This window comes from Haliotis rufescens, unplaced genomic scaffold, assembly GCF_023055435.1.
Source record: "Haliotis rufescens isolate VD_foot unplaced genomic scaffold, xgHalRufe1.0.p SCAF_9, whole genome shotgun sequence".
Lineage (NCBI taxonomy): Eukaryota > Metazoa > Mollusca > Gastropoda > Lepetellida > Haliotidae > Haliotis > Haliotis rufescens.
This window is the reverse complement of record NW_025964383.1, coordinates 3,782,079-3,803,432: the sequence shown is the minus strand read 5'-3', so window position 1 is coordinate 3,803,432 and position 21,354 is coordinate 3,782,079. Positions and strand designations below refer to the sequence as shown.

The 21,354-nt window shown below is 38.7% G+C and overlaps 1 protein-coding gene and 1 long non-coding RNA gene across 2 annotated transcripts in view; both read right to left on the bottom strand.

Annotated features, from left to right (window-relative positions):
* Positions 1–8,018: 8,018 nt before the first annotated feature.
* The window catches only part of LOC124124248 (60S ribosomal protein L35a-like), a 35,446-nt gene continuing 22,110 nt past the window's right edge, over positions 8,019–21,354 (bottom strand). The window contains exons 4-5 of the mRNA XM_046487378.2: positions 16,784–16,934; positions 8,019–8,094 (exon numbers count right to left, since the gene is read on the bottom strand). Of these exons, the coding sequence (XP_046343334.1) occupies positions 8,071–8,094; positions 16,784–16,934 (175 nt within the window). The 3' untranslated portion in view covers positions 8,019–8,070. The remainder of the gene's footprint in view (positions 8,095–16,783; positions 16,935–21,354) is intronic.
* LOC125377457 lies at positions 9,314–16,777 on the bottom strand. Its single transcript, XR_007219659.1, has 2 exons — positions 13,918–16,777; positions 9,314–13,188 (listed from the first exon to the last, which is right to left on the bottom strand). It is a non-coding gene; the product is annotated as an uncharacterized LOC125377457 (long non-coding RNA).

The window sequence follows — 21,354 nt, the reverse complement described above, 5'->3', positions numbered from 1 at the left end:
TTTCGCTTTAACGAACCTGTTATTGGTCATGTTTGGAGCCCCCAAACACCCCTTTAGAAATGTCTGCAATCTTTATTTTACTTCCAACCTCTTTGAAATGCCAAAGTCTACCTGCCTATCAATTTTGACTTCGTTCTAACAAGTTTGAGTGTTTGCCGAAAAGTCAGCGATCTGTTAGCTGTTTTGGCTGTATTTTGGCCACTATTTTGGAGTGAAATAAGTTGTCGGATCGGTCTCTCGCCTTGGCCATTCAAGTTCCTTGTCGATTAACGAGGTCTGAAGCAGTCAATTTTCGCTTTAACGAACCTGTTATCTGTCATGTTTGGAGCCCCCAAACACCCGGTTAGAAATGACTGCAATTTTTTTTAATACTTCCAACCTCTTTGCAATGCCAAAGTCTACCTGCCTATCTATTTCATTCGTACTGACAAGTTTGAGTGTTTGCCGAAAAGACACCGATCAGTTAGCCATTTTGGCTGTATTTTGGCCACTATTTTGGAGTGAAATAAGTTGTCAGATCAGTCTCAGACCATGGCAATTCAAGTTCCTTGTCGATTAACGAGGTCTGAACCAGTCATTTTTCGCTTTAACAAACCTGTTATCGGTTATGTTTGGAGCCCCCAAACACCCGGTTAGAAATGTCTGCAATTTTTATTTTACTTCCAACCTTTTGAAATGCCAAAGTCTACCTGCCTATCAATTTCAATCCCTTCTGACAAGTTTGAGTGTTTGCCGAGAATACACCGATCAGTTAGCCTTTTTGGCTGTATTTTGGCCACCATTTTGGAGCGAAACCATAAGTTGTGAGATCAGTCTCAGACCTTGGCCATTCAAGTTTCTTGTTGATTAATGAGGTCTGAACCAGTCATTTTTCGCTTTAACGAACCTGTTATCGGTCATGTTTGGAGCCCCAAAACACCCCTTTAGAAGTGTCTGCAATTTTTATTTTACTTCCAACCTCTTTGAAATGCCAAAGTCTACCTGCCTATCAATTTCAATCCCTTCTGACAAGTTTGAGTGTTTGCCGAGAATACACCGATCAGTTAGCCATTTTGGCTCTATTTTGGCCACCATTTTGGAGCGAAACCATAAGTTGTGAGATCGGTCTCAGACCTTGGCCATTCAAGTTTCTTGTGGATGAACGAGGTCTGAACCAGTCATTTTTCGCTTTCAGGAATCTCTTATCTGCCATGTTCGGAGGCCAGAAACATCCAGTTAAAAATGTCTGCAATCTCTTTTAATACTTCCAACCTCTTTGCAATGCCAAAGTCTACCTGCCTATCAATTTACATTCCGATCCAACAAGTTTGAGTGTTTGCCGAAAATTCACCAATCAGTTAGCCATTTTGGCTGTATTTTGGCAACTATTTAGGAGTGAAATAAGTTGCCGGACCGGTCTCACAATTTGGCCATTCAAGTTCTTTGTCGATTAACGAGGTCTGAACCAGTCATTTTTTCGCTTTAACGAACCTCTTATCTGCCATGTTCGGAGACCACAAACAGCCAGTTAAAAATGTCTGCAATCTTTTTAATACTTGCAACCTCTTTGCCATGCCAAAGTCAACCTGCCTATCAATTTACACTCCGATCTGACAAGTTTGAGTGTTTTCCGAAAATACACCAATCAGTTAGCCATTTTGGCTCTATTTTGGCCACCATTTTGGAGCGAAACCATAAGTTGTGAGATCGGTCTCAGACCTTGGCCATTCAAGTTTCTTGTCGATTAATGAGGTCTGAACCAGTCATTTTTTGATTTAACGAACCTGTTATCGGTCATGTTTGGAGCCCCCAAACACCCCTTTAGAAATGTCTGCAATCTTTATTTTACTTCCAACCTCTTTGAAATGCCAAAGTCTACCTGCCTATCAATTTCATTCTGTTGTGACAAGTTTGAGTGTTTGCCTAAAAGTCAGCGATCTGTTAGCCGTTTTGGCTGTATTTTGGCCACTTTTGTGGACTGAAATAAGTTCTCGGATCGGTCTCAGACCTTGGCCATTCAAGTTTCTTGTTGATTAACGAGGTCTGAACCAGTTATTTTCGATTTCACGATGTCTGCAATCTTTTTTAATACTTCCAACCTCTTTGCAATGCCAAAGTCACATTGCCTATCAATTTACACTCCGATCTGACAAGTTTGAGTGTTTGCCGAAAATACACCAGTCTGTTAGCCGTTTTGGCTGTATTTTGGCCACTATTTTGGAGTGAAATAAGTTGTCGGATCGGTCTCAGACCTTGGCCATTCAAGTTTCTTGTCGATTAACGAGGTCTGAACCAGTCAATTTTCACTTTAACGAACCTGTTATCGGTCATGTTTGGAGCCCCCAAACACCCCGTTAGAAATGTCTGCAATCTTTATTTTACTTCCAACCTCTTTGAAATGCCAAAGTCTACCTGCCTATCAATTTCATTCTGTTGTGACAAGTTTGAGTGTTTGCCTAAAAGTCAGCGATCTGTTAGCCGTTTTGGCTGTATTTTGGCCACTTTTGTGGACTGAAATAAGTTGTCGGATCGGTCTCAGACCATGGCCATTCAAGTTTCTTGTCGATTAACGAGGTCTGAACCAGTCATTTTTCGCTTTAACGAACCTGTTATCGGTCATGTTTGGAGCCCCCCAAAACCCCGTTAGAAATGTCTGCAATCTTTATTTTACTTCCAACCTCTTTGCAATGCCAAAGTCACATTGCCTATCAATTTACACTCCGATCTGACAAGTTTGAGTGTTTGCCGAAAATACACCAGTCTGTTAGCCGTTTTGGCTGTATTTTGGCCACTATTTTGGAGTGAAATAAGTTGTCGGATCGGTCTCAGACCTTGGCCATTCAAGTTTCTTGTCGATTAACGAGGTCTGAACCAGTTATTTTCGATTTCACGATGTCTGCAATCTTTTTTAATACTTCCAACCTCTTTGCAATGCCAAAGTCACATTGCCTATCAATTTACACTCCGATCTGACAAGTTTGAGTGTTTCCCGAAAATACACCAGTCTGTTAGCCGTTTTGGCTGTATTTTGGCCACTATTTTGGAGTGAAATAAGTTTTTGGATCGGTCTCAGACCTTGGCCATTCAAGTTTCTTGTCGATTAACGAGGTCTGAACCAGTCAATTTTCGCTTTAACGAACCTGTTATCGGTCATGTTTGGAGCCCCCAAACACCCCGTTAGAAATGTCTGCAATCTTTATTTTACTTCCAACCTCTTTGAAATGCCAAAGTCTACCTGCCTTTCAATTTCATTCTGTTGTGACAAGTTTGAGTGTTTGCCTAAAAGTCAGCGATCTGTTAGCTGTTTTGGCTGTATTTTGGCCACTTTTGTGGACTGAAATAAGTTGTCGGATCCGTCTCAGACCATGGCCATTCAAGTTTCTTGTCGATTAACGAGGTCTGAACCAGTCATTTTTCGCTTTAACGAACCTGTTATCGGTCATGTTTGGAGCCCCCAAAAACCCCGTTAGAAATGTCTGCAATCTTTATTTTACTTCCAACCTCTTTGCAATGCCAAAGTCACATTGCCTATCAATTTACACTCCGATCTGACAAGTTTGAGTGTTTCCCGAAAATACACCAGTCTGTTAGCCGTTTTGGCTGTATTTTGGCCACTATTTTGGAGTGAAATAAGTTGTCGGATCGGTCTCAGACCTTGGCCATTCAAGTTTCTTGTCGATTAACGAGGTCTGAACCAGTCAATTTTCGCTTTAACGAACCTGTTATCGGTCATGTTTGGAGCCCCCAAACACCCCGTTAGAAATGTCTGCAATCTTTATTTTACTTCCAACCTCTTTGAAATGCCAAAGTCTACCTGCCTTTCAATTTCATTCTGTTGTGACAAGTTTGAGTGTTTGCCTAAAAGTCAGCGATCTGTTAGCCGTTTTGGCTGTATTTTGGCCACTTTTGTGGACTGAAATAAGTTGTCGGATCGGTCTCAGACCATGGCCATTCAAGTTTCTTGTCGATTAACGAGGTCTGAACCAGTCATTTTTCGCTTTAACGAACCTGTTATCGGTCATGTTTGGAGCCCCCCAAAACCCCGTTAGAAATGTCTGCAATCTTTATTTTACTTCCAACCTCTTTGCAATGCCAAAGTCACATTGCCTATCAATTTACACTCCGATCTGACAAGTTTGAGTGTTTGCCGAAAATACACCAGTCTGTTAGCTGTTTTGGCTGTATTTTGGCCACTATTTTGGAGTGAAATAAGTTGTCGGATCGGTCTCAGACCTTGGCCATTCAAGTTTCTTGTCGATTAACGAGGTCTGAACCAGTTATTTTCGATTTCACGATGTCTGCAATCTTTTTTAATACTTCCAACCTCTTTGCAATGCCAAAGTCACATTGCCTATCAATTTACACTCCGATCTGACAAGTTTGAGTGTTTCCCGAAAATACACCAGTCTGTTAGCTGTTTTGGCTGTATTTTGGCCACTATTTTGGAGTGAAAAAAGTTTTTGGATCGGTCTCAGACCTTGGCCATTCAAGTTTCTTGTCGATTAACGAGGTCTGAACCAGTCAATTTTCGCTTTAACGAACCTGTTATCGGTCATGTTTGGAGCCCCCAAACACCCCGTTAGAAATGTCTGCAATCTTTATTTTACTTCCAACCTCTTTGCAATGCCAAAGTCACATTGCCTATCAATTTACACTCCGATCTGACAAGTTTGAGTGTTTGCCGAAAATACACCAGTCTGTTAGCCGTTTTGGCTGTATTTTGGCCACTATTTTGGAGTGAAATAAGTTTTTGGATCGGTCTCAGACCTTGGCCATTCAAGTTTCTTGTCGATTAACGAGGTCTGAACCAGTTATTTTCGATTTCACGATGTCTGCAATCTTTTTTAATACTTCCAACCTCTTTGCAATGCCAAAGTCACATTGCCTATCAATTTACACTCCGATCTGACAAGTTTGAGTGTTTCCCGAAAATACACCAGTCTGTTAGCCGTTTTGGCTGTATTTTGGCCACTATTTTGGAGTGAAATAAGTTGTCGGATCGGTCTCAGACCTTGGCCATTCAAGTTTCTTGTCGATTAACGAGGTCTGAACCAGTCAATTTTCGCTTTAACGAACCTGTTATCGGTCATGTTTGGAGCCCCCAAACACCCCGTTAGAAATGTCTGCAATCTTTATTTTACTTCCAACCTCTTTGAAATGCCAAAGTCTACCTGCCTATCAATTTCATTCTGTTGTGACAAGTTTGAGTGTTTGCCTAAAAGTCAGCGATCTGTTAGCCATTTTGGCTGTATTTTGGCCACTTTTGTGGACTGAAATAAGTTGTCGGATCGGTCTCAGACCATGGCCATTCAAGTTTCTTGTCGATTAACGAGGTCTGAACCAGTCATTTTTCGCTTTAACGAACCTGTTGTCGGTCATGTTTGGAGCCCCCAAACACCCCTTTAGAAATGTCTGCAATCTTTATTTTACTTCCAACATCTTTGCAATGCCAAAGTCACATTGCCTATCAATTTACACTCCGATCTGACAAGTTTGAGTGTTTGCCGAAAATACACCAGTCTGTTAATACTTTTGGCTGTATTTTGGCCACTATTTTGGAGTGAAATAAGTTGTCGGATCAGCTCAGACCTTGGCCATTCAAGTTTCTTGTCGATTAACGAGGTCTGAACCAGTCAATTTTCACTTTAACGAACCTGTTATCGGTCATGTTTGGTGCCCCTAAACACCCCGTTAGAAATGTCTGCAATCTTTATTTTACTTCCAACCTCTTTGCAATGCCAAAGTCAACCTGCCTATCAATTTTCATTCCGTTCCGAGAAGTTTAAGTGTTTGCCGAAAAGACAGCATTCTGTGAGCCGTTTTGGCTGTATTTTGGCCACCTTTTTGGAGTTATTGTCAGATTGATCTCAGACCTTGGCCATTCAAGTTTCTTATCAGCTAAGAAGGTCTGAACCGGTCATTTGTTGCTTTCGCGCACCTGTTATCGGCCATGTTCACAGCCTCCAACACCCCATTAGAAATGTCTGAAATCTAGTTTAATGCTTCCAACCTCTTTGCAATGCCAAAGTCAACCTGCCTATGAGATAACACTCTGATCTGACAAGTTTGAGTGTTTGCCAAAAAGACAGCGATCTGTTAGCTGTATTTTGGCCACCATTTTGGAGTGAAATAAGTTGTTGGATTGGTCTCAGACCTTGGCCATTCAACCTCTTTGAAATGCCAAAGTCTACCTGCCTATCAATTTTCAATCCGTTCTGACAAGTTTGAGTAGTTGGATGGGTGACCATGCTAAGCAGCTTGACTCCTAGATTTCTAGGGCTTCGGTCCTGCGCCACACTGAAGCACATGTACCACATGTGATGTCTCCTTAGGCAAGTGACTTTGTTCAAAATGTGCCTCTGTTTACCCAGCAGTGAGTGGGTACCCAGTATGATGAGATGGTAATATGGGTGTTAACTTTCTGGCACCTCACAGGCAGCTTGCGTTGTATACTCCCCAGGGAGATGAGAATGAAAATCAAGTGCTCACTGATCCATTGACCGGGGTAATAATAGTGTAGCGCTTTGAGCATCCACTTAATGAATGGAATCTGGAGCATTATAAATGCACTTATTATTTTTCGCTTTCATGAACCTCTTATCAACCATGTTCGGAGCCCCGTTAGAAATGCCAGCAATTGTTTTTTTACTACCAACCCCTTCGCAATGTAAAAAAGTTTACCTGCCAATAAATTTTCCCTCCATTCGGACCATTTTTAGTTTTTGCTGAAAAGACAGCTATCTGTTAGCCGTTTTGGCTGCATTGGGCCACCATTTAGGAGCGAGATAAGAAGTTGTCGGATCAGTCTCACGCTCTGGGCATGGAAGTTTCTTGTCGAATTACAAGGTCTTGTCGAATTACAAGGTCTGAGCCAGTCATTTTTTGCTTTTGCGCAACTCTTATCGGCCATGTTTGAAGCCCCATCATTGATGCTCATGATATTAATCACTGGACTGTCTGGTCCAGACTCGATTATTTATGAATGCTGTCGTATAGCTGGAATATTGTTGAGTGCGGCGTTAAACAACAAACAAACCAATCTTAGCCTTGGTCAGTGCCACGCCTATCTCAGTGAAGATCTTTTAGATGTGTTGGCCCACTTTTCTTATCTTTATTGCAGGAAGTGTCTCTGCACTTTGTGCAGATATAATGAGGATCTCATATGAACGACCACACTTCTTGCACCCGGGGCTAGAGGGAGACTCCAGTCTGACCTCACAAGCACCAGCTATGCTTAGGTGCTATACTCCAGCAGCAACTACCGGTATTGATATGTACTTAATGTCTGTTATTATAGAAAACTATTAGAATAATCTGAGAATAATGTGACTTAGTACCAAGTGCTAGATTTTTACAACTATTACAATAGCACACACAAGAAAAAAGTGAGGTTCCCGCCATTGCAAACGTCACAGCTTGGGTGTTACGATGCTACCTGGGAACAATGAATTGTATGTGATTGACAGTGGTGTAACAGAGGTAGAAGTTTCGTAATGATTTTATTGTTTCATGGTTGTGTTGTCAGACACCAGTAACAAAACGTTCTCACCCCGTAACCAGTGTCTTGGATCTTTGTTTACCTTCACGTACTAAGGCAGAAACAGTGGCCTCAGAATTCCCAAGCTGTGCTGTATCACACATGGTTAACAAAAGCAGTGTTTGTTTGCTTGTTGTTTAACACTGCTATCAGCAATATTCCAGCTATACAACGGCTCTCTGTAAGTAAAAGAGTCTGGACCAGACAATCCAGTGATTGACATGTGCATTGATCCACACAATTGGAATCGATGACATGCATCAACCAAGTCAGCAAGCCTGACCACCCGATCCCGTTAGTTGCCTTTTACGACAAGCATAGTCGCCTTAACGGAAAGCATGGGTTGCTGAAGACCTATTCTACTGTAGCCCAGATCTTCACGGGTATCCGCCCACTGAGAGTGTGGTAGTTCCTACCGAAATGCTGTTTTAAGTGACAAACATGCTCACTTGAGACTTGGCACAGTCAGTATATATGCAATTTAGGAGAACTTCACACTCAATAAAGACAACCATTTATTTGACCTTTTTTTAATGCGTTCATTTACATTTCATTCATATTCTGGAAGGGTACAGCATCTGAAACACACAAAAATTTAACATCTTAAAACAAGGTGAGGTGACAATGAATCAAAGAATCCATTCTGATGCACATACAATCACCCATTTCCATAGCTTCCTTGATCAAACAATGATTTCAGTGGTAACAAAATCAAATATTTTTTCCCTTCCAAGATTTGGAGATACAAAGCGTAAGTTCAATTTGTTACCATAAATTTGTAAGATGTATGGACATTGCAATTCCATATCAAACACAGATACAAAGGGCAAGAAACATCATATACATATACTCACACAAAACAAATAATGAAATGTATTTGTAACAGATGGTTGGTTGGTTGTTTATCGCCGCACTCAGCAATATTCCAGCTATATGACGGCGGTCTGTAAATAATCGACTCTGGACCAGACAATCCAGTGATTAATATCATGAGCATCGATCCACGCAATTGGGATTGATGACATGCATCAACCAAGTCAGTGAGCCTGACCACCCGATCCCGTTGGTCACCTTTTACGGCAAGTATGGGTTGCTGAAGACCTATTCTGTCCCGGAATCTTCATGGGTCCTGTCACAGTTTGAGATGTACATAGATGAATGTTTTATCTCTCCATCTGTGTGTTATGAACAACCTCTTTTGGAAGATCAGGATGTGTTCTATATTATAAAATTTATATGTATATATATATATATATATATTGGTAAAATTTGTATATATATCTCTATATCTCTCTATATATATATCTCTATATATATAAGTAATAATTAAATAAGAGCAGTAAGATTGAAGACAAGTCTTTATTGGCCAGCTCTTTCAACTCATGTCATGTACGAGTCAAACATGAAGTTGCAACATATAGTTACATGACCTCATAACATTTAGGAGAACTATGAAGTCACAAAACCAAGGTGACAATGGCCAAATAACTTAAGACTTTACATTTAACTTAGGCGCATATTTATGAATGAAATGTTGCTCTTTTTGAAATAATGTAGGTTCATGATCAAAATTTAGCTTATATAGCGGGAAAACTAAAAAGTTGCTGCTTCCACATGTACCTAAATGTTCACTGAGTGGAATCATGTGGTTGTGTGGCTGCTTTATTTGTGAACGGTGAAGATTCATTCTTCTTTTTAATTTAAGTTCTGTCTTTCCGATATACTTTTCATTGCATCCACTACAAACAATCAAGTAAATAACATTTCTAGTATCACAAGTCATATTTTGTTTTACAGTAAATTTATAGTCCTTTGTAATCTGGACTGAACAGCCTTATTAGAGCGCTGCAAGTAAGGCAACGTTTGTCACCGCACTTGTGGAGTGATGACAACAGAATCAAATTTAGAACTTTGGCTGTTAAGTTCAGCAAGGCGGGTAGTTTTAACATCATTCCCGGAAACAATGGTACAAATACAAATATTGGTGCGTATCAGTATCTTTATAAAAGATACCAGTTCGTACAAATCTCCCAGATATTAAATTGATTATTATATCGAGAAAGGTTAAAACTAGATTCGCCTTTTTCCATTGCGAAATTGAGCGACACATTAAGCGAATTTAGAATTATGAATAGCTGCAAGTTGACTTTCACTGGTTTTTAATATGATAAAACAGTTGTATCTCTCACCTTATCATAAAACATCTCTAAAAATCCCCAAACAAGAGTTGCATAAGTAGGGGCTACCTGAGTGGCCATGGCTTACAACTTTTTTTGTGAATAATAAGATCCATCAAAATAAAAAATGTTATTGGTAATAACCAACTTCAATGCATCAATGATAAACTCATCATCTCGTCATCTCTTTTCAACTTTCAATAGAAATAACTTCACAATTTTGATCATTAATTTCCTTTTGAATACATTTACTTTTATGTACTTTGGGCAGGCCATAAAAATTAGTGGTCTTAGAAAAAGGTTCAAATCGGTAAGATCGTCCTTTTCTTTGTCTAGAATTTCGTTATGATACTAATCTAACAATTTCTTAACCTTATTCTGGACAGATTTTTCTACTCTTTTACTAGAATTGCTATAATATTGATCATTTAAAAATGGACAATTATCTTTCTTTGATAATTTTTTTTATTCATAATAACAATATCACCTCCCTTATCGGCTTCTTTAATAACGATGTCTGTATTATTTTTAAGATTAGTAAGGCCTTTCAATACACATTCACATAAGTTTTGGTTTGTTTGTTTTACATGAATACAAGCACTATTTCAGCTTTGTTTATTCACACAATTCAATCCAGACAAAATGCAAAAATATCAAGTAAATCTATGTCCATCCAATCCTAATCATAAATAATCAACAAAGGTTCGAAATTACCTTCATTTCAGAGGCAAATGTAATATGGTTACAATAAAAAAGGCTGTTAAATAGGTTTAAAACTAGAATGTTTCCCCCTCCTGTTTATTTTTTATATACATTAGTTCAAGTAGTTACTACAAATGTATTTGCATATACAAAAAAAAGGATTATCAGCCCACAAATACTAGTACAGATCATGATTAAAGCATTTATAAAGCAGCATTAAAGTTGACACCATGTTGACACTTTATGGTAGATTTAAGACAATTGAAAGGGTTACAGCAGTTTGGATGACAGATTTAATTTGTATTGTGAAAGTAGATGTACCCATAATGAAAAATCAGTAGCTTTATGCATAGCAGAAATACTCTTAAGAATTTCCAAATGGTTTCCATGGAAACAAAAGAAATTTAACAAGAGTCATTAGAAGATGACATATCACCCCTGGTCCCCATTACTTAAATAAAAGCCCAATTGGCCATCCAAACATCGAACACAAAACCTAAAGGATGGGCTAATTTACAAATGGCAGGAATTCAAATGTTAGTATTCTTTAGATATTGGAGTGACCATACGGTGAGAGATGGGCTTATACACAAATTTTATGGCATGTCGCATTGGTGTTAGAACAGCTTATTTGAAATTTGCAACAAGCTGTAATGTCAAAAGTAGTAGATATATGTAGGCAGCATTTCTCACTCAATGTTTATCCTACAGTAATAGATACGTTGACATGAAAAAAGAAATGACACAACTTGATCACAGAATCTTTATTTTCCTTGAAACTCAGTCTAAAAAAATAGCAATAGGAACCATTTTCAGATGTTTGTCCTGAGATAATACTTCATGACAGCAACTGTCAATTTGAAGGAAAAAAATAATCACACAACCCGATTAGATTTTATTTTATTTTATTTTATTTTATTTGAAACACATTTTCAATGTCTCGATAAAGATATTTAAAGGCTTTCAAATTCTGTTCTCACAAAAACACCAAGGCCATTTCAGATTAAGTCCAATTTGTCTCCATGGAATCAGGGGGAAAATTTTCCTAAGCATTTCAAAATAAAGATACCATTTAAGGTTATGATTGATAAACCTTGTCATGTTTTGTTAATGTCTTTGGTTAGTTTGTTGTCTAAAATGACCATAAAAGTCCAGTTTCCACCCTTGCCAAAATAGGCTGCAATTATGGAGTTATATTTGACTGGACTAACGAGTCTATGCATAGTCTAATCCAAATCGTGTAACAAACAAGACATCTGGTTCGTAAACAACATGGATTTCAACGTGCAGATTTCGGCCGACTGCAGGATTTGCAGAGCATGTGTACCGCCAACTGGGAGTCGACAGATGTTCAGCAAATTCTTTCATGTTTTTAATCAACATGCTCATGTGAGTTGATGCTCTTCACAGGGTAAGACCAGAGATCTTGATTATCAAGCAGATCGTCTCGACTGAGCGCCGCAAATTTTGTTGGAAGCAAATGTAAGAGACATGAGAGATGGAATCTGATCTATCGGAGGAACATAGAAGTTTTCAACTCATAATAGCCACTGGTGGCGCTACGATCAGGACTGGAAATTGGACTTTTAAAGTCACTTAACACCTTTGCCTCAGGCAGATGCTCGCCTTTTATGGCAAGCATGGGTTGCTTGAGACCCATTATAAACCCAAGATCTTCACGGAATACTTACAACTGAGAAGAAAAGAAATCATAATAATGTCATAAAAATGTGCTTTAGCCGAGAAGTCTTCCAAAACGAAACCACTTAAGCGAGCATTTTCGGATGTTCAGAATGATTTGGTCCACTCAACTGCTGAGAAATTAAACTTTTCATGGGGAAAACTGTTCTAGTCCATTCAGCAGCTATGAGTGAATATTTACCAAACGTTCCCTTTGAAAATATTATAATTACTGAAACTATTGGCTTGTGTTTCAATGCGAACCTCATCATGACACAAAAAAGCTATACGATATCATGTCATAAATACTTTAACATTCATTTCTTGTGACAATCATCTTAAAAGTAAAATGATTAATTTTCATTGGAAATCATGATACTGACATGAACAGATTTGTTAGTTTTATACACATTTAAGTTTTTTTTTACATTGAAAATATTCCAAATATCAACAGGTGATAAATATTTCTTGCTCTATAAAAAGCTTAATCTTAAAACAGTAACCTGATAAATTAGAAAGTAAGAGATGATTACAAATCTTCTAAAAAGTTATATAGTTTTTCCAGATCTGTGCTGAGGGAAGTGTGGAAATTGAGATCATCATAACTTGGTTCTCTGCTAACCTTTCTATCCAGACTTCAGATAATTGCTGTTTGGAAGCTGATCTATATTGGTAATAACATCGACTTACAGAAAAACGTAAAACATTTTCTTATAGTTATGGTGTCCACATCTGTAATTAGTGGTTTTATTTTATTAAAGGCAATGAGAGATGAAGACTATGAAATTCTGATACATATTTTGTATAAATACAGTAGATGCATAAAATGCAACATACAAAGTTGTAGTGATCATAAGAACATTCTCCTCATGATGACTGCTTGCTGCTCCAGTAGTACACATCAAGAACTGATAACAAGGAGCAGGTAGTGTACTCTATCAAGTACAGGATAACTGGAAGCAGTCCGTGAATTTACCCACTTTTAATCCAATGACTGGGCAAAAAGCAAATTTGACAATTGAGACATCAAATTCAATTTAAGTGAAGTTTCTTCTTTTGATGATCAAGTTGCTTTTTAACCCAGGTCCACTTGATGAAGGTCATTGATCTATCCTACAAAATACATTGAAAGTAATAAAAACATATTTTAACCTTCTCTGAATATCCTCTCTGACAACTTTCAAATGCTACATTATGACTGTCCTTATAGCTGCAACAATTGATGCGAGTTCCTCAGAAACAATGGCAAATTTTTTTATTTGGCCATGTTATTCATTTGGAATGCAGTCATTACTATAGGGAAAATAAACTGATAAAGATTGCCCATTGTATTTTGAGTGAGTGAGTATGGTTTTACACAGCTTTTAGCAATATTCCAGCAATAACACGGCGGGGGAGACCAGAAATGGGCTTCACACATTGTACCCATGTCGGGAATAGAGCCCAGGTCTTCAGCGTGACGAGCGAACACTTTAAAATCACTAGGCTAACCGACCGCCCCTCATTGTATTTTGATATTCGTTAATTGTGATGGAATGAAAGTAAGTAGTTTCACTGTAGAATAAAAAAGAAAAGTGTGAAGAAAAAAAACCCTGTTTTCTTTAAATTTGTCATCTAGTTGTCAGTTATTTTTCTCACACCAAGGGCAGATAACTCTAAATCGCAGACTAACCTCTGTTTAAGGTCCAATTTCTAAAAGCCATTTTAGTTTGAAAACTACCAAAAAATGATTTTTCAAGTAAATGAATGATTATATAGAGCTAATATTCCCATACTTCATGAAAATATATATACTAGTATCACTTTTGGCATACGTTTGAAAATGAGCAAATTTCAACTTACCGCTGACTGAGAGGTCAAGGTGATGTACCATGCTGGAACTTTTACAAAACTTGCTCACTGATCTTGTCGGTTCTTGGTTCTAAAATGTAGCGGGTTGTTTACCATTGTTAGGTAGTTAGAACTATCCGGATTTCCACTTGTGTGCCCCTTGACGAAATGCCTACTGCACACTTGCCACTGTGACCCGTCTTCAGCAACCCATGCTTGTCATAAGAGGCGACTAACGGGATCGGATGGTCAGGCTTGCTGACTTGGGTGATGCATGTCATCGGTCCCAGTTGCATGGATCGATGCTCATGATGTAAATCACTGAATTGTCTGGTCCAGACTCGATTATTTAGAAACTGCCGTCACATAGCTGGAATATTGCCGAGTGTGGCGTTAACAGACAAACAATTGCCACCTGTTACCATCGTTATTCACACGAATGATAGCCTCAAAAAACCTCTTCGTCACCATTCAGGTTTCTTTGGAATGGCATATGCTATGTATAGGCTATGTATCCTGCGGGTGTCCCTTGCATTGAACAAAATGGAACTTAGCATACTCCAATGGTGACCCACATAACTAGTTTCATATTGAGAGCACCGTTCACCTGGGCAAGTGGTGGTACACGAGGGTAGAAATTAGGTCAGAGCCATGCTTTTAAAGCTCTTTCCAACAGGTAATCATGAATAAAGTTTATACCTCTCACCATATTGTACACACAAGCATTTTGAGGCCTGGATTACACTCCGTGACCTTGATGTTTAATATCCAATGAAATGTCAGAAAATTTCCCAGGGACATATAAAAGGCATATCAGGTTTGAAGTCAAATGTGAAAATAAATAATTCAGGGATCAAAATTAAATTTATTTCAAGTGTGCCAATGGGCACAGTTATGCCAAATTAAGTGTGCCATCACATTATTAGGTGTGCTAAGAAACACATCATTGGCTTCTATTCTAAACTGTTTTAATAGTTCATCATAATTCAAGTTACTCATTTTTAGTTACTCATTGCCTTTGAATCTTAGTTAAAAACTGCAATACCGATTATAATAGTCTCAAGATTTAAGAGCTACTGTTCACAACTGGTAGTAGCCACATAAGCACTGATCAGTTACAGTTGTAGCTGTTCTGTGTCCATAGGGTGTGGTCCCTCTTCCCCTCTGTATGCACTGAGTCACATTTATCAACTTTGACAGTGTCTGGGATTTCAGCCTATCTGCTTGTAAAACATCTGATCTTTGCTACTACACGTTATACACCATTTGAACGGTCTAAACCTACCGTTTATTTAAATAATGCATTTACAACTAAATTATGTGTGTTGTAAATAAGACTAATACAACCACATTCATAACGTCCAGGTTGAGGACCAAGGAAGCGAAAACTTGACGATTTTCGGCAAATATGAGATTTCATTAAATCCACTCACCTATTTGTTTTAACTTTTTTCTTCTTGTTTAAGTAATCGGAAAATTATTTATAAAAAATTAGAGCAGGGGAGGCAGTACACAGACACATACCAATCATTGCAATACAACACACAAACTTATTGTTGGATTAGAACGGAAAATAATATCTTTCATCATCATTTTCCTGATAACAGCATCTGTCCACTCAGTGGCATGAAGAAATATCTCTGTTTTCAAAGCTTCACATTAATAACATGTGCCACGTGACACACCATTATCTACAAAGCTTATTTTGTCATCAATGCGACAGTAAATACGCCTAGAGTCTTTATATTACTGTAACATGCGATTTGATTGGTTTCTAAAGACGCTTTCCTGCCGAAATCTGCTACAAGATTCGTGATTGGTCAAATTTGAGCACGTGACCTAAGGCAGCCAATCAAATTACATCAATGGTACCGTGAATTTCAGATTTTAACGAAAGGTTTTTGTTAAATCCTGTTATTCTGAACGTTTTAAGCAGGAAATTAGGAACTATATAATATGAAACTTCATGGATGTATTGTGCTAGGTTACGAGTTGTGACAGATTTTTCATGCATATTTTTTGGCATTAAACATTGTCTGTGCGGAGAGTGAGTGAGTGAGTTAATATTTAACGTCACATCGGCAATATTTCAGCCATATCGTGAGTCTGTGCGGAGAAATTGAGGCGGCAAAAGCCAAGATGTCATTTAACTTGCATTACATGCGATCGCACGAAAAGATGGAAATAATAACTCAGGTGTAAGTTTGACAACTTTTAGATATATTTTTGTTGATTTTATTTCTTTCTTTGTATGATATACTTAAAGATTTGATTGACACGTTTTTATTTTGCTCTTTGAATTGTTCGATGTGGACCCATTGTCGAGGAGTGTGTCAGAGAATTTTATTTTCAATAACATTGCAGGAAAAAGATCTAGTGAATAATCTTTTAATCTATCGATAAAAAATAATGAATTAAAATCAAATACGTATTTCAGACATTGTGTAACATGACAGATGTAATGAATGAATGATATCACAGGTAGGTTCATAAAGTCTATTTTGACGTGATTACAACTGCTGTGTCTGGGGACTCAGTTTTGAAAGACTTCAGTCGTGTTGATCATTGTTTTCCAGGAAGGAAATTCAGGTTTGTTTTTGCACATATTTATAAAAATTATTTTTACATACAAGTCATGATTATCAACAGAAATACTCGTCAGTCACTTTCATCAATAAATTAAGTGTGCCAAAGGGGCACGCAGGTTAGGAATTAGAATTTAGGTGTGCCTTTGGCATGATGGCACTAATAATTTCGAACCCTGTAATTCGAACCAAAACGTAATTATTCCTTTGGGCAGAGAGACAGCAGTCACAATGTGACTAAACCTCAACAGAGTTGTGTTTCATGGGGCTGCAAATTAACATATTACACATACCACTCTAACTCTTTTGCCCATGGCTTTTGAGGGCAAATTCTTCCTGAACTGTGCACGAACAGCACCACTGTTACCATGGGACCGAGTTATTTTCCCCCAGATGACACGAATCTTGTTAGGTCTTGTCGGCTGAGCAGGACAGGCAGTTTTGCTGAAAACAAATTTGAAAACTAACAGATTTGACAGAGCTAGATATGGTTACTTATCCTGGATAATTGGAAGAAATAAGCAGTGGACAAAACTTAACTCATGGTGGCTATCCCTGCAGGAATGGAATTTTAGCTAACACTTTGGATATTGTGGGAAATTAATATTGTCTTGGTTGTATTTGTTATACATTTAGATACACCTATTAAGAGGGACCATCCTTTGACGTTTTGAATATCTGCAAAATAATTTTTTCAAGTCATCAGGTGGTGTGGTTCAACTCATTTTCAAGATTACTTTCACCGATATCGTTATATGCATATGCCTTCTTGTCCGGACCAATGCTGGTTTTGTAGTGGTAGTCCACTGGACCCGTGAAGATTCCGGGGTAGAATAGGTCTTCAGCAACCCATGCTTGCCGTAAAAGGAGACTATGCTTGTCGTAAAAGGCGACAAACAGGATCGGGTGGTCAGGCTCGCTGACTTGGTTAATTCATGTCATCGATCCCAATGGCGTGGATTGATGCTCAGGATATTAATCACTGGATTGTCTGGACCAGACTCGATTATTTACAGAGCGCCATCATTTAGCTGGAATATTGGTGAGTGCGGCGTTAACAAACAAACCAAACCAAGGTAGTCCACTGAGCCGTCATGCCACAGGTTTAACATTGATATCTCAATTACAGTATACCAACTCTAAGCCGACCAATCCTTATCTATCCCCTTAAAAGTGGCGAACCGAACACAAGTCAAAAATCATATTTTCTTCTTTTGATATGATGCAGCCAGGATTGAACACCCGCTGACCATATCCTCTCAAGGCAGACACTATCCACTAGGCCACAGAGAAGGTTATCAGACTCATGAAGTGAAACTTCTTCAGAGTTTTGTAAATATATCAAGAATATATACTCAACAACAAAAGTTCCTGTGACACCAATATTTTAGTGTATTTTTCAAACAAGTAAAGTTTGGTTTTCAATATTGTAGTACATGTATGGAAACATGTCACAAAAACACAACTGCTACAGAAAGGCATGCATTCCATACAAAAGTCGACATTTATGCAAGCCCCATGTATTTCACTACCTGAGACTGGGTATAAAAACATGTGCCTTAACAGGATTCCATATGCATTGTTTAGCATCGTGCTGACAACAACCACTCAGAAAAACAACAAAATGAGCCTCTGGGAGCCATTGGTATGCTTGAAGCAGGAACGAGTCAATGTGATGTTGCAAGACAATTTTATGTCCACAGAAAGACCATTTGGTGTTTATGGCAACATTGGCAATAGACGAATGCAGTCAGAGGCCACGCGTAACAAATAATTGACAAGACAATTTTGACAGGAAACCACCGTCAAGCGAGTCTACAGTGGTGCAGACAGCGTCTACGCTTGACGGCCATGCAGTGGGGACAGGTTCTATTCACTGACGAGTTGTTTCCACCTCAGCCACAGCGATGGACGGATTCGAGTGTACCGACGTCGCGGTGAACGTTACGTCAATCATTGTGTCATGGAAGAAGATCGGGGAGGCAACGTTTTGGTATGGGGTGGGATTACAGCAAGACAGATGACCTGTTTGATAGTGGTAGAGGGAAATCTCAATGGACAGAGCTACTGCGACGAGATCATCGGCCCTGTTGTTCTATCATTTTTGCGTCGTCATGGCCCAGGCATGCATTACCTTTTAACATGACAACGCCCGGCCTCATATTGCTCGACTTACGGATTCTCTTCAACAAAACATCGTCATCCCCTTGCCGTCTCGCTCCCCTTATCTCTCTCCAATCGAGCACATGTGGGATGAGATGGATCGGCGCCTTCGAGGCCACCATGTAATATTCTCAGGTTGTTGTATCAGCTGATAACTGCGTAACGAACGCGGAATTGGTTAATCACTGTTTACTGATATACTAAGAGACGTCTGTACAGGCTGACGGCTTACTGGGACTCCATGTTCTGCAAATATACTCTTAGTAGCTGTGATTACAGCAATACTTGTGCAGGGCTTTGGTAACTTTCTTATGACCGGAAACTTTGAGTATAGTCTGCGACGATAAGAAACTCGATGTTATCATGATGAAATAGGTCTGTACCTACTATCTGCCATGGTCTTGTTGGGATCTCATGAAGCATCAGGGTTTCTTTAGCTTGTGAGTCTTGATGGCTTTGGCATGTAGGGCATGATTTTACAGCTTGATCAATATCTTTGTTTATTCCATCCCAGAATACACATAATCTGGCTCTCAACTTGCACTTGGTTGCACCTTGGTGACCTGCATGTATCTTCTGTAGTACTTCATGTTGCATTTCTTGGGGAATTATGACTCTCTCTCCTTTAAGGATGAGGCCATCTTCAACTGATAATTCGTCTCTGTAACACCAGTACAGGCGGATTGGTCCTGGTATTTCTTTGAATGTGCTAGGCCATCCTTCAACAATCATGTCACTTAGTTTGCTGAGCGTTTGGTCTTGACTTGTGCATGACTTTAGCGTTGTTAGCTTGTCTGATGAAAACTGTATTGGGCTAACCTTGACGTCCAAGTGAATTTCTCTTGTATTCTTATTGTTTGGTAGTCTTGATAGCCCATCAGCCAGTGTCATTTCTTTTCCTGGTCTGTATCTGATTTTGACATCATAGTTTTGGAGACGTAGAAGCATTCTCTGTAATCTTGGTGGGGCTGCAGTCAAGTTCTTCAGCTTGATCATTTCTAAGGGTTTGTGGTCTGTCTCTATAATAAATGGCTTTCCATACACATATGTATGGAATCTTTCACATCCAAATACAACTGCCAATAATTCCCTTTCAAAGTTGGCATATCGTTGTTCAGTGTCAGTCAGACTCTTTGATGCGAATGCTATTGGTTTTCCGTCTTGTGTTAATGCTGCTCCAAGTCCGCGTAAGGATGCATCAACTTGGATCACTGTCTCTTTGCTTGGATTAAAGTAGCTCAGGGTGCCTTCTTAGCATATGAGAGATTTGATTCTCTCGAAGTCTTTGTCATGGGATTCGGACCAGCAGAATTCTGAGTCCTTCTTGATTAAGTCAAGACAATGTGTTGTGACAATTTTAGTACAAATGGTCCCATGTAATTTACTATGCCAAGGAATTCTTTTGGGGTCTGTGGTGTCTTGATTGACTTTATGTCTTCAACTTTCTTTGGGTCTGGGTGAGCTCCTCTCTCATCATATACCATGCCAAAAAAGCTGATCTTCTTTACTTTGATTTCACACTTTTGGCTGTTGAATACAAGTCCATGTTCTTTAGCTGTCTTCATGAGGTTGTCAAGATTGGCATCATGCTCTTCTGTTTTGCCGTGAACGGCGACATCATCTGATATTCCAAGTGTTCCTGGGCATTTCTCTAGTATGATATCCATTTTCTGTTTGAACACGTGTTGTGACATAACAAGTCCGAATGGCATTCGTAGGAATCTGTATCTCCCAAAGGGGCTATGGAATGTTGTCAGCATGCTGCTCTCCTCATCAAGTTGTACGGACCAATATCCATTCTTTGCATCCATTTTTGAAAATATAGTAGATCCAGCAAATTTATGGGTAATCTCTTCTAGTGTTGGTGTTTTATGGTGACACCTTTTTATGGCTAGATCTCAAGTCTTTTGGGTCCAAACAGATCGTTAATCCACCACTTTGTTTGCCTGAATATACAAGGCTTGATACCCAGTCTGTTGGTTCTGTAACTCTTTTGATTACCCCTTGGTTTTCCATCTTTGTCAACTCTTCTTTGACTTCAGTTTTCAACTGAATTGGGCACTTTCTCGGCGAGTGAACTACTGGACTAACATCTGGATCTGTAACAATATGATATGTTCCGGGAATGTTGCCTATGGTATCAAATCTGTCTGGGTCAGGGGTCCGGAAAATTTAAAATCCCAATCGGACATTTACATTTATGCCACGCCCCCTTCAAACAGCGTATTTTAGTACGACTTTTTACACACAAATTACAACTTGTTACGTATTCATAATATGATGAATTATGAATTGTTTCAATTTAAATTGTTTAATTCACCGGACAATTAATAACAAATAATATCATTTTAGATATATATGGAAAACATACGTTTGTTTCTGTTATAATAACGATCTGTTAACGTTGTGAACGGTCTAATTAATATTCATGAGTCTGCTCAAGTGTACGCGTTGTAACATTTGGATCGAGACTATTATCCCATATTTGGTTATCACGTGACCTCACGGGAAAAGTTTTTTTTTAAACTAAAGATTATTTAAAAACAAGACAGATAATATAATCATAAATCCTAAACTATCGTTGATAGCAATAGTTATTTGAATACTTTTTCATCTGTACTTAATTATTGAAATTGGATATCGATCGTCACAGAAAGCAAAATGGCGGTCAATCAAGATTCAATATAGGACTAGCTACTGA